A 13,465-nucleotide genomic window follows, 5' to 3' on the forward strand; every position below is an offset into this window, starting at 1 on the left:
CGTGAGGTCGAGGCGAGCACAGCCATACCATTTTCAGGTGAGAAATCCTTCGTTTTCACGTCGATTCGAAGTGGTCCGACTTGGGTACTATTCATGCAAGATTAATCTAGTATGTTTTTGGGTTTTTGAAGCTTATAGATGTCTTAGTGAGGTCCCAAGGAGTGTCGGAGTAGTTCATTGGACGAGTTTGGACGTCGGGATCGTTGGTTGTGGAGTTGGCCGGATTTTGGAGAATTGGACAGGTAAAATCTAGTGGTTTTCAACCCTTAAAAGTAGTATATTTATGTTCTCCTAGTCCTAAGTGTCATTTTGGTGCAAAAATCTTGGAAAATGGTTGAGAATTGAACGAGAAATCAAGGTTCGAAGTTTTTCCAGTTTTCCGGTGCCGGCAACGGCGCCGGAGATTGAACGGAGAAGGTGACGGAATATTCCGTCAATTCTGACGGAATATTCCTGACGCCGTTAACGGAATCTGTCAGTTTTGACAGAATATTCCTAACGGCGTCAGTTGACGCCGTCAGTGTGCGCCACACGTGCCTGCGCGTGGCCGGCGCGTGTGGCCGTGCCTTGGCCGGCGCGTGGGGGCGCGTGCGGCGGAGGAAAATTTTTCTAAAAATATGGTTGTGATCCTGAGGTTGTGTAGAGCACGTTGGTATATTCATTTGTCCATTTTGAGCAATGTATGAGAAGTTATTACGAGGAATTGGTTATGTGCTTTAAAGTTAACGTTTTTATAGTTGTTTCGCATTTAGGTGACACGTACCCCGAGGACGAGCGTGCACACGCGAGGCAGGGGGGCTACGACCCTTCTACATACCAGTGAGTGGGCTTTTGTTTTCCGTATATACCTATATACAGTTATATTCCCAGAATTTGATTAAAAAAAAGGGTTAAGTGTCTATGTCATGCACCATATTATTATTGTTTATGCATCATCACATGCATTAGTAGTGGCATATATATACGTATGCATATTGGGTGCTGTGGACGCACAGGTAAGTGCCAGGTAAACGTTATTCACGTTTATGTTTCAGTAAAGGTTTGAGATAGTTAGAGAGCTCATAACCTGCACCCCCGGTGTTAGTGCTCCCGCCCGTGGCCAGGGCACAGTCCTTCACGTGATGTTCACCTCCCGCACCTTATGCTCACCTTGGATTCAAGGTAGGTGCCAGGCCTGTCGTACAGACCACTTTAGGTGGTTCCGACTCGTAGGTGACCCGTGATTATTCGCCCAGTCTTCACGTGATCGTAGCACTTAATTACACCCAGGCCTGTCGTACAGACCACTTTAGGTGGTTCCGACTCGTGGGCAGGTTCAGTTATTGATTGTGAGATTTGAGCTCTATATGCAGCCGTACATGTCACGTTAGGTGACTCCGGCTGCCAGATGTTATGCTATTGATATGTTTATACCTGAGCACTTGCATATCATTATGAGGCTTGACATGGCATATTCTTGAGCATGATTGGCATATTTATACATACGTATATGTTTATTTTCTGGGAAGTATACAGGTTTTACGGCGAGGGGTTAGAAAGTATTTCTATAAATGGTTTTCGAAAGATTTGTTTTTGCCCACTCACGCTTTTGTTTTGCGCCCCTCCAGGTTCTAGTTGATTAGCAGTTTCGGTGGTCTCCCAGAGGGCTTTTCCGGCGTTTCTGACAGACACTCACCATTGTAGGGTCACCTTCGGGTGTACTATTGTTGAAATTTCGTTTGGACTGCTATAGACCTGCTCTGAATTTGTATTTCAATTATGCTAGCATTTGTTCTAGGACTTTGTATGCTAGTTTTTAATTATTCGTACTTTTATACTACTATTTTATTAGCTTCCGCACGTGCACATGGCTACGTCACATTCGTGTGACGGCCAGCACGCTCCGATCTCGGTCGGGGTGTGTCAGTAATCGTTCGTGATCTCCTTAATAAAATTTGATGCCGTTCACCTCAAAAAACATAGTGTTTACATCCGCAGACGTTGATGAAAATCCAAATAGGCTCAGATATCTTTCATGATGCCTTCCTCCACACAAACTAACCTGTAAGAGTGTGAAATTGACCAGATTGTACGCGCCCACACCAATTCCAAATGTGTGCCTAGTACTCAATTCTTGGTCAATTGATTCACGTTATATGAATCGCAGCTGAAATTAAGTAAAAGAAGAAACAAAGATGACATGAAACACACGCTCACTCAATGAGAATTGTTCAAAGTCAAACTCCCTCCAAGTTTGGCTGACGGAAATTAAATAATTGAAGAAAAATAGTACCAGAAATAACTTATTGAATCGAAAGACATTCAACTTTTTAAAATATATAGTGGAGTTTATATATATAGTTTGCTACATATAGGTCTTAATTAGGGCTTATGCTAAAATAAGAAGATGCAAAAATATCAGCCTTTCCGTATAGTTGAGTGAATTTTTCTATCTGGACTTGGAATTAAGAAAATGGAGAAATTACAAGGAAATAGTTTTGGTGATGGGGAAGCCGAAGAGTATGACGTGGTTGTTGTGGGGTCGGGCTACGGTGGTTCTGTGGTTGCCTGCAGGTTGTCAATGGCCGGAGGCAGAAGCGTTTGTCTGCTTGAGAAAGGCCGCAGATGGGAAGCTAAGGATTTCCCAACAGACAGCTTCAAGTTGTTATCAGCTTCGAGGGTTGAAAGCCGGAACTTAGGCCTTAGCCTTGGATCCAAAGATGCACTAATCCAGGTTTGCATGTCCTTAATTTTCATGGGTACTTGTAAAAAAACAAAAAGTAAAATTTATATTTAATTCTCATATTTATTAGGTGTTCTCACATAACCTCATCATACCATTGATTTAGAGACAAATACTTTAAGTCCCTTTTCTTTTTTTTTCTTTTTTTTCTTTTTTTTGGGGTGGGAGGGGTGTGTGGGGCGCGGAGGACCTAACTATACTACTAGAAATTTTGACTTTACCGATAAAATTAGTTTGTCAGCAAAAAGTCTTTCTCAACGAAAAATTTCGTCAACCATTTTGTCACCTAAAGCATGTCGCCTAAGAGTTTTCCCGATGAATGTGGTATTTCGTCGGCTAAGTTCAACTTTTCTAGACAAACTCTTTTTTGTCGGCATTTCCATCTTTCCCAACAAATACTATTGTCGATACAATGCTTTTAAGCCGACAAATAAAACTTTTCAGCCAACAAAATGTGTTCATCACCATGGATATTTCCTGGGCACAATCTTCTCTCTTGACAAAATTGGCTTCGTCGGGACAATTTTAATTTATAAAAATAAAAAAAAAAAAAAAAAAACTATAATACTCAGAAACTACATATGCATATCAAAATACAATACGCAAAATTGTTAGAAATAATATTTTATTGATTGATAAATTTCGAATGTACATCTAGAGTGCTTATACAAAAGCATCTGTCACACAATAAATTATCTGTCATTCCTCCAAATTGACTGCCATGTAGCATCACACCACATCTGCACCTGCAAATACACAGAGAGCTGAGCAATATTATACTGAAGGATGAAAGCCTACACTGATACAAAACAAAGCTTAAAATGAACATTGAAAGGAAGAAGTTATAATGCTCGAAAGGAATTAAGGAAGGTATTCTAACACTATTTTGCAATTGCTCATGCAGAATACGATTGTCTGCTGATTTTATCTGCATGAAATGTATAGTTAAAGGATGAGTTCGACGACATTTGGAATGTACTAAGCAAATATTATAGCCCCAAACACAGATGACAGCTAAAGTGATAGGAGAAGTTTAGGAATGAAACATTGCCCATTTTGTGTCGATAAAAAAACTGATATATAAAGAATGCACTCACTTCCAACTCAAATCCCTTCTCATTGCACTAGGTCACCAGACTCTTAACAGTCTTTTGCAGAAATTATAAGTAATTAAAACAAAGTTTCAGCTACTTGTTGCAAATAGTGAAACAAAATTGTACTACTACTTATGAAGCCTGACCACTTTCTTTAATCCGCTGTTCCAAAACCCTCATTTTCCGTCTCTTTTCATGGATATCACATTCCAAGTTATCAATCTGTAAGCATGGATCGTTAAAATAAACACAGTTCCGCTGCTGCTCAAATGAAGCCGTAAAACTGTTAAACTACTTAGGATGTTGAGTGTTAAATGGAGATCATGAACTAGAAAGGCCTGTAAATTTTACATTATTGCTTGTAAAAACTGATTAGATTCAAATGAACATGATCTCATTTAAAGCCAGAGTACCGCAGTAAGATGGATCCAAATGACAAACTCCACAGATATATTCAATTAGTTCCAAGTGTCAATTAATATTGGGTTAAATAGGCCATATCCAACATTCAACTAACAAGTGCAAGCCACTGTCTCTTCTTCTTTTTTGTTAACCAAGCATCACCCAATTCGACTCATCCAACACTAATTCTCGAGAAAAATAACATACCTGAAAATTGCTTCACCAGAAACTCAATATAAGAAAACCTAACACCAACACAAAATCATGAGTCAGTTGAAAGAGATTGAAAAGAAACCCAAACCCAAAATCCAATAGAGGTATTGTGCGAAAGAGGATCTGGCATGAGGGTCATTGTTAGCAATCAGAGCTTAGAGAGAGAGAGAGAGTCGGTCGTAGCTCAGAGAGAGAAACAAAAGGCACACCTAATCGTAGTGCGAGCGACTGAATCGATTTGGGGGTTAGGAATTAGGTCTGGGTTGGGAACGAGAACAAAAAATTGAATCGATTTGGAGTGGAGCGACCGAAGAGCAACTAACTAGAGAACAAAAATTGAATCGATTTGGGGTGTGAGCGAACGAAGAGGGGATTGTTAATTACGATGTGTTTGAGAGAGAACGGTGAACAAAAAGGTTTTCAGTTCACAGATAAACATGAAATCTTTTTCAGGAGGGAGTTAATGCCGCTCTTTTTTTAGAACCTCTAACTACAAAAAAGAAATCGTCTGCAATTATGTTATCGGGAAACGTCCAAATTTTTGTCGGCAAAAATTGGCATTATAAATTGGTTCTGGCATGAGTGTTCAGCAACAAATTAAAATATTCGTTGAGAGAGGGTTTTTGTGCTAATAAAATTTTTCTTTATCCGCTTAGAATTTGTCGGTAAAATAATATTTTCTAGTAGTAGCTACTTGGTAACGAGGGAAGGTGAGGGAAGGTGGGTTTGGATGAGGGACTTTTAAGTTTCATAAAACTTAAGGTAAATTTGTTAGGAATGCATGACTAGCTGCTATACATACGAGAGAACTTTAAAATGGTAGTTATTTTGAAAGTCATTCGTTTAATGTTTTGAGTAGTTCATTGAAAGTTTGATTGTAATATTTTTTAAGAATCTCAAAATTCCTTGGGATTTTGGAAGTACCTCATGATGACCTCCAAACATAGCATAAACAAATTTCACAACTAAAAATTAATTAGGCATGACAAGTGAATATATGATTGACTCAACTGAGCTCTTAAATTGTTTCTCTATCGAACTTAATAGTTGTAGCCTTTTAGGAGCTTTTTTCTTTTTTGGGAGTTTTAACGAAAAACCCACGGTACTGTTTACTTTAACTAAAAACCACATTTTTACACTAAAAAAATCAAACCTGATACTATTCACTTTACCATTTATTTTGTCCTCATCGTTAAAACTCAAAGTTTTCAAATCCTTTTCATTAGTTTTCATATTTTTTTTTTCTAATTGTTTATAATTTTATTAGAGTAGAGTGTTATAGGGTCGCCATAAAATAGTGTCAAAGCTGGTATAATTTAGAATAGTTTCTCAGTCAAAATATTTTAATATAGTTTGAGAGTATAAACTAAATCATTAGAATTTACTTTCTCATTTTCATATAGTTGTATTCTTGAAAAATAAATAAACAATTTAGGTTTACTTTTTTGTAATCAAGTTATATATACATAATTGACCTCGGTGATTAGCTCACGTCTGGAATATAGTTAAAATTAAAATGGCCTTTTTTGTCGAACAAAATTCTATAGGGAGAGAGGAGGCTATCTCATTCTAGGGACAAAACAAACCACAAGCCTCTTTGAGGACTTACAGAGAAGATCTTAGCTCCTTTTTTTGGTATTTACAAATTGTCCACCAAAAAAAATTACTAGCAATGTGACTCGAACCTAGGCTTTGGCCTTTTTTTAATGACTGAAATGTAGTACTTTCCTTATAAAAAAGTTTATAAAACACAGGAAGTTAATAAATCTTAGCAAGACATGTTGAAGAAACATTTTTGTGTAATAGCCGTGATGTTACTTATTATGCGTTATAGTATGAGTTTTTTTAGAAAATGTGTTATTTCATATAAACTGTACGATATAATATTAAATAAAAGAATAGAATGTTTTATAACATGAGTGCAATAAACAATTTTCACATCGACAAACTATATCACAAAGAAAAATAACTCCACATATATCTTGCATGTGTAGGCATATGAGCAAAACGATTCTGTAGCAGTAGTGGGTTGCGGACTCGGTGGAGGTTCACTAGTGAATGCAGGAGTTATGATGCCGACACCAGTTCGAGCCAGACGGCATCCAAAATGGCCAAAGCAATGGGAAAAGAATTGGGATAGTTGTGAAGCTTCTGCAGCTGCCATGCTCAAAGTACAAAGCCTTCCTGACAAGTTTTCTGCTGCGAAAGTCTTGGAAGATCATATCACTAGTGAAGAAACTTTTGAGACTCCGGTGAGGCTGACTATGAATTTTGACTTTGAAGATGGTCAACGTCCACTATCCAATAATAATCCAATTAAGAAGGTTCAACAGATGAGTAGCTGCTTAGCCTGTGGAAATTGTCTCTCTGGATGTCCTTATAATGCCAAAATTTCTAACGACAAGACTTATCTACTTTCAGCAATCCAGGCATGTCGATCTTAATTATATGTTAATTTTTATATTAATGAATCAATAGTATTAGAAACAACAACTCATTGTTCCAACTTTTGGTTTTCAATTAATGTGACAATTTCTTATTTATTATATAAAAAAATGAAACACTGTCACATCAGTTAAATTCTTAAAAGTTGAAGTAATAAGTTGGTGTCTCTAGCGGTAGTATCACTTAAAGGAGGATTGAACTTTGGACATCTTCTAAAATAGAAAAGAGAAATACTAATCTAAAGAACTAGTTGTTATTGTTAATTGATCATGGCTTTTGATGACAATTGACAAAGCCAAGAGTGCTTTGTTGTCCAATTAATGTTAGTATTTTCATTTGATTAAAATGATGTTGCATGAAAATGATATATATATATATATATATATATATATGCGCATGCATTGATTAATTAATGTTAAAACCAGTATGTTTTTATCTAATTTGCAGACAATTAACCAAGCTTAAATTAATTTGTGAGGCAGGAGGGATGCACGATTAAAACTCAATGCCAAGTGCAGTACGTGATTAGAAATACGTATGACGATGAGGGCAAACGTGGCAGAAGAAATAGAAGATGGCGTGTTTATTTGAATGTTATTGATTATATAACAACCGATTTCGTAATCCTATCAGGTAATTAATAAACAGTAAAATTCGTACCAGCTACGTAGTTAATTATTATCATGGAGAAACTTTGGTCACGTTTCAAGATTTTAATAAATTGATTAATCATACATCTCGGATTTATAACCCAGGAGGAGTTTTTGGCACGACTGAGATCCTCTTTCAGTCACAAATGAGAGGACTAAGAGTTTCAGAAACACTTGGTTCAGGATTCAGCTGCAACGGAAATACTGTTGCCTATCTCGCCGGAAGCCCGATGCCGTTGAATGGTTATGGACTAGATAAGAAGCAACTCTTTAAGATTCCATTTCAAGCAAGGCCAGGACCATCCATCTCATCATCGTACACTTCTTCGTTGGGGTTTACAATTCAAGTAAGAGAACATTATCTTATAATATAGATTGATAATATAAATTTTCTCGGATTAACTACACTTTTTTAAAATACAGGCATATATGATTAATATTTTGTCAATATTTTTTATACTGTCAAAATTTTGACCTTCTAGTTATGTGGATACGATGAGAGTAGATGTCAACATTTTGACCTTATACTGATAATTTTTATATATTAGCGGACATTATTGTACTAGTGATATGTCATACTTTGAAATACCGAGACGATTTTAATTTAAGAAAAACTAATGAAAATCGCTTTAAATCTTTGCATTTTAATGAAAAATCATACATTAATTTTATTTAATGATAAAGACAAAATAAATAAATAAATAAACATAAAAAGTAAAAATTGCGATCAGTGACGTCTGTAAAGAAGTAGTTGTCATTCGCTGCTTCCCCGGCTGGACCAAGGAGGCACTCCAATCCTCTTAGGTATGATTCTAGCTCCATTAAAGGCACTCCAGTGGCAGCATGTAGCTAGTAATCAATCTAGTGAAAGAGAGAGAGAGAGAGAGTGTGCATGTAAAATAAAAACGAGCATGTAACTAAGGTAGATTTTGTTGAGTTGAAGAAGATTGAATAAAAGATTGGCCAGGCTTTGTTAGAGGGTGGAGGAGGAAGCGAAGAGACAAGAAAAATCAATCAGTTTGTGATTTTTGTGTCTGTTTTAGTTGTCGCCATAACTAATATCAACTTCTGTTTTCTTCTTCTTCTCAATATCCTTTGTGTAGCATCCCCTACCCACCCACCCAAAACTCCATCAGACCCAGATTTGATCCAAGATGCTAGAAGACATTACTAGCAATAGATTACAACAAAACCAAGCTAATTTTACCTCCTCTTTTCAAAGGTTGTAGCTCAATTCCATCAGAGCAACTCTCACCTAGAACCCCTACTTGGATTATCCTACTTCCCATTACAGAATTTAACATGCAATGGTACCATAGGGATCCCCAGCTTGCGCATGTCTTGTATTTGGTTGTTTGAGGTCTCAATTAAATTGGAATTTGTGGTGATGGTGCTTGGAGTTCTTTTTGGCTATGGTGGTTTAGAGAGAAGGCAGAGAGTTCGAAAAGAGAGAGCGTTCTGGAGTGTTCACGGGGGAAAAGGAAAAGAAGAAAGAAAAGGAGAAGAAAAGAGGGTGGGCTGGGTTACAAACACAGCATAGTACTTTAGTACCGTTAACTTTCATAAACAGTGTAGTAAATTTCATAAATAGTGTCGTAAGTTTTCATAACAGTGCAGTAAGTTTCATAAACAATGTCGTAAGTTTCATAAACAATGTCGTAAGTTTCATAAACAATGTGAGGACGCATAAGTTCGTGCGTCAAAATTTTTTTTAATATTAAAATTATGTTCGTTTAATTAAAATTTAAGTTCTTTTGTCTTTTTTATTAAAATTTAAGGGTTTTTCATTAAAATGTAAGTCTTTTTAATTAAATAAAGTTATAGCATGATTTTTTATTAAAATAAATTTAGTCTAAGACTTTTCATGAAAGTTCCCTTCAATTTATTGGTTTGTCGTGTATTGTATGTGGTTTATTTACATTATTGTACAAGTGAAATGTTGTCAATAAAATTGACCGAAGTACTACATATAGTTTGTAACAGCCATGCACATATAGATGTTAATTACTTATATTTGAACATAAAAGTATAAAAATTTTGTATTAAATCTAGGAGGTCCGGATTAATCATCCCAATCCCAACTCTTATACGTGCACTTAATTTCCCATTGTGATCAAACTGCAGAGTGCAATACTTCCATCAGCTTATCCGAACCTTATGTTTAAAGGAATTGTGACTTATGGATGGCCTGCCGGGTACTGGTTCTTTCATGGGATCATTGACAAGATAAAGCTTGCAATGGGTTTTAAAGCAACCCATGCAGTGGCTCTTCTTGCGCTGGGATATGATGAGAGTGATGGCAAAATCATGTTAGAAAGGGGCACCAACAAAATCAGCTTTAATCCACCTCGTGATCCCCTTCTTCACCGAAAAATTAAAGCTTTTCAAAAGCTCACTAAGAAATTAGGAGGAGTTCTCTTCATGTCAAAGTACCGAAGCACAGCTGTTCATCTTTTAGGTGGGTGCAATGCATCATCAAGTCCGTTACATGGTGTTTGCAACCCTAATGGGCAGGTTTTTGACCCAGCTCATGATGAGTTTCCCGCTGCTGCAGTACACCCCGGCCTATATGTGTGTGATGCTTCTTTGATTCCATGTTCTGTTGGCATAAATCCATCTCTTACTATTGCCACCGCAGCTGAGCACATAAGTAGTCAACTTGTGAAGGATGTTCTCGAGTACAGTATCAACAATATCGACAAAAAAGGTCCAGATTCCTTCACTGATAAAACAAAGACTATAGCTATATGTAATGGTAAAAAATCAGATCTCACGTTCAAAGAAACCATGAGAGGACATGTTGGGGGTATGCCATGCACAGCTTATCTCAAAATGAAGATGAACCCTAATGATGAGAACTATATGGACTATGACAAGTTGGGTACTAATATTCGCCGCGGATCCCATCCCCTTCTAAGAGGAAAAGTTGGAGGGCACGTAGAACTTAGAGGCTTTGAGAAGGATAATTTGCATATCATAGATGGAGACGTAAATTTGTGTGAAGTAGATTGTAGAACTCCTTACACACAATATATGCTTTATCGTCTTTGCCTTGTGGCTTCTACTGGTTCAAGGTATGTACCTGAATATCTTTATCTCCATATCTTTGTATTGGCAGATTTATATTGTCAAACTGTGAATCAAACCACATATTTTGGCATAATCAAACTGATCTATGATCCTAATATATTCCACCACACACATATATTCCTTCATTTGTTTTCTTTGTCATGCCAATTTAAGGACTCCCACAATTTAATGAATGCAGGTATATTCTGCAGGGGAGAAAGATTATGAATCCTTATCTCTTTGCATTATATGCTTGGAGGGAAACGACCACAATGCATGTAACATTTGAAAAAGTTCCCGAGAAAAACTCAGTGGGTCATGATCATGAGAATGTGATCTTAAAAGGGGAGCTTAGTATTTCCATGATGGAGCTTCTTAAGAGCTTGATGAGCTTCGATGGAAACAAGAAAAGAAAGTTCTTATGCCTCCTATCAGGGACTTTCTTGAGAACCTATTTCTTGAAGATACCTCGAGGGAACCAAGAGTACCTTAATTTGTTAGACTGTGAACATAAATATTCTTATCCAAGCAGCACCCTGCACGATATAGAAACAGGTATGTAGCAAAGATTCGATTCATTTTTTAACATTTAAGTGACCAGAAAAATATCGTAACATTTAGAAGCCTGAAAAATCAAATCTATGCATATGCAGAAGATGGAGTCGTGATCAGTTGCAGGCAATGGAATTGCCATGATTTGTCAAAATTTAGACGATCAGATGGACAACGAAACCCGATTCTCCTTGTTAATGGTTATGCTGTTGAGAGTTACTGGCTTCCGACGGAGCCAAATGACTTGATCAGAACTTTACTTGAAGAAGGGCATGAAACATGGTTATTACAATCCAGGCTACACGCTCTTAATCCTCCAAACACTTTTACCCTAGAAGATGTTGGAAGATTTGATATCCCTGCTGGTAATATATAAGACTTGACAATTTCTCGTAATTAATACGTGTATGCAATTACTCAGCCAATAACATGTGATTTCTTGCTAATTCACTTTTTTCTTAATAACTTTCAGCAATTAATAAGATGCTTGAATTGCTTGGACCGAGTGTAAAGGTGCATGTAGTTGCACACTGTGTTGGAGGCTTAGCTATTCACATAGCTCTCATGGGAGGTCATGTCTCTGGAAACCATATAGCTTCTCTGTCTTGCACCAACTCTTCTATGTTCTTCAAGCTTAATGCTTTGTCCAAAGTCAAAATGTGGCTTCCTATACTGCCAGTGAGCTCTCACTCTCTCTCTCTCTCTCTCTCTCACTCTCCCTCTCAAACGTGTTAAGTGATTTATATAGAAAAGAAAATAGCTCCTTATATGAAAATGCATATTCCTCTTCATAGATGAATCACAGTTTTAACAAATGTACATAAGAAAAATTAGTTTTTACTTTTAACGAGTCAAAATATATGACTGGAAGCATAAGGAGCCAAGTAGTATTCTAATTTATATAATATACATATGTAGATATCCATGTTGATACTTGGAAATAACAAGACACTTCCGCTTGTGGAAACATCAACGCCAGTGAGCTTACGTCATAGAATCTTAAAACTTGTAGCGCGCTTGATACCGCGTTACGAGAGATGCACCTGTAATGAATGTGAAGTTGTTTCCGGCATATTTGGAAACGCATTTTGGCACGAAAACATAAGCCCAACTGTGCACCAGTGGTTGAACAAGGAAAGCTCAAAAAGGCTTCCTATGGCAGCATTTCCCCACCTCAGAAAGATATGCGAATCTGGTTTTATATTAGACAGCAATGGTTGCAACTCCTACTTGATCCACCCAGAAAGAATGGCACTCCCAACACTTTATATATCGGGCGGGCGGTCTCTCCTTGTGACTCCTCAAACATCTTTTCTTGCTCATAAATACATGAAGTTGCACCAACCAGGGTTTAGACATGAAAGGGTAGTTGTGGAGGGTTTTGGGCATTCAGATTTGTTGATTGGAGAAGAGTCTTGCAAGAAGGTCTTTCCTCACATTTTATCTCATATAAGAGTAGCTGAGGAAAAGAAATACTACTGCAGTAAAGAGGCCTTGGATTCAGAAGCAGATCATTATCAATATGAGGAAGGATTTGGAGAATTTGGAACTTGGTTTTCTCCTTTTATTATTCTTCTGCTGGCCTTTATATTCCTTTCTTTGTTGGTCCGATCATTTTTAGTATCAAGTTAACTTTGGGTAGTGTATAGTTGTTTGTTTCCATCAAATTATAAGTTAATTGAACCAAGTTATACTTTTTTTCCTAAATGACCTTTATGCGATGGCTTTTTTTTTTTTTTTCCCTCTCTTTTTTTTAGAAATTCAGAACCAAGTTACTTTTGCTGACGGTTTTTGTGAAAGATGCCATTATTTAGTTTTCACAAGAACTTTTTCATACGTTAATAAGTTTTAACGTCGCATCTAAATGACTTATAATTTTGTCAAATTCTATAAGGATCCAAGTGAAGAAAACAGCTATCCAAGTGAAGAGAAGATCAAGGGTCAAACTAAGTGACACTTGTCAATAGATTAAATAGATGAGCTGTTATAGGTAGTTACAAGTTGTTAGAATTACAGTTGAGATAAGGAGGTGGAAGATTAGTAGCTAAGAGGGAATATATAATTGTAATTGTAATCATAACTTGATCATTAAGAAATCAAGACATCTCTCTCTCTCTCTCTCTCTCTCTCTCTCTCTCTCTCTTCTCTACATTATGTGCAATCTTCCAAAAAAACATTCATCTTCTCAATATCAACATGGTATCAGAGCGATTAAAAGCAATAATTTCTTCTTCTAATCCTCTATTTTGCAAGCTACTGTGATTCTGCAACTTGGGAATTTCTCCAATCTTCAAGATTTTCAAGAATCCGTTCTTCTT

At 36.8% G+C, this 13,465-nt stretch overlaps 1 protein-coding gene and 1 long non-coding RNA gene across 2 annotated transcripts; one reads left to right on the plus strand and one right to left on the minus strand.

Annotated features, from left to right (window-relative positions):
- Positions 1 to 2,362: 2,362 nt before the first annotated feature.
- LOC137728381 (uncharacterized) lies at positions 2,363 to 12,854 on the plus strand. The gene is made up of 9 exons (XM_068467185.2): positions 2,363 to 2,713; positions 6,426 to 6,860; positions 7,359 to 7,509; positions 7,632 to 7,873; positions 9,651 to 10,600; positions 10,795 to 11,150; positions 11,249 to 11,512; positions 11,620 to 11,825; positions 12,066 to 12,854. Exons 1-9 carry the CDS (start codon positions 2,453 to 2,455, stop codon positions 12,777 to 12,779), a joined length of 3,579 nt encoding a protein of 1,192 aa, XP_068323286.2. The 5' UTR covers positions 2,363 to 2,452; the 3' UTR covers positions 12,780 to 12,854.
- Positions 3,331 to 4,877, minus strand: LOC148693725 (uncharacterized). The gene is made up of 2 exons (XR_015952786.1): positions 3,603 to 4,877; positions 3,331 to 3,468 (listed from the first exon to the last, which is right to left on the minus strand). It is a non-coding gene; the product is annotated as an uncharacterized LOC148693725 (long non-coding RNA).
- Positions 12,855 to 13,465: the final 611 nt, after the last annotated feature.

Source organism: Pyrus communis, chromosome 10, assembly GCF_041283825.1.
Source record: "Pyrus communis isolate YQ-2024b chromosome 10, ASM4128382v1, whole genome shotgun sequence".
Classification (NCBI taxonomy): Eukaryota; Viridiplantae; Streptophyta; class Magnoliopsida; order Rosales; family Rosaceae; genus Pyrus; species Pyrus communis.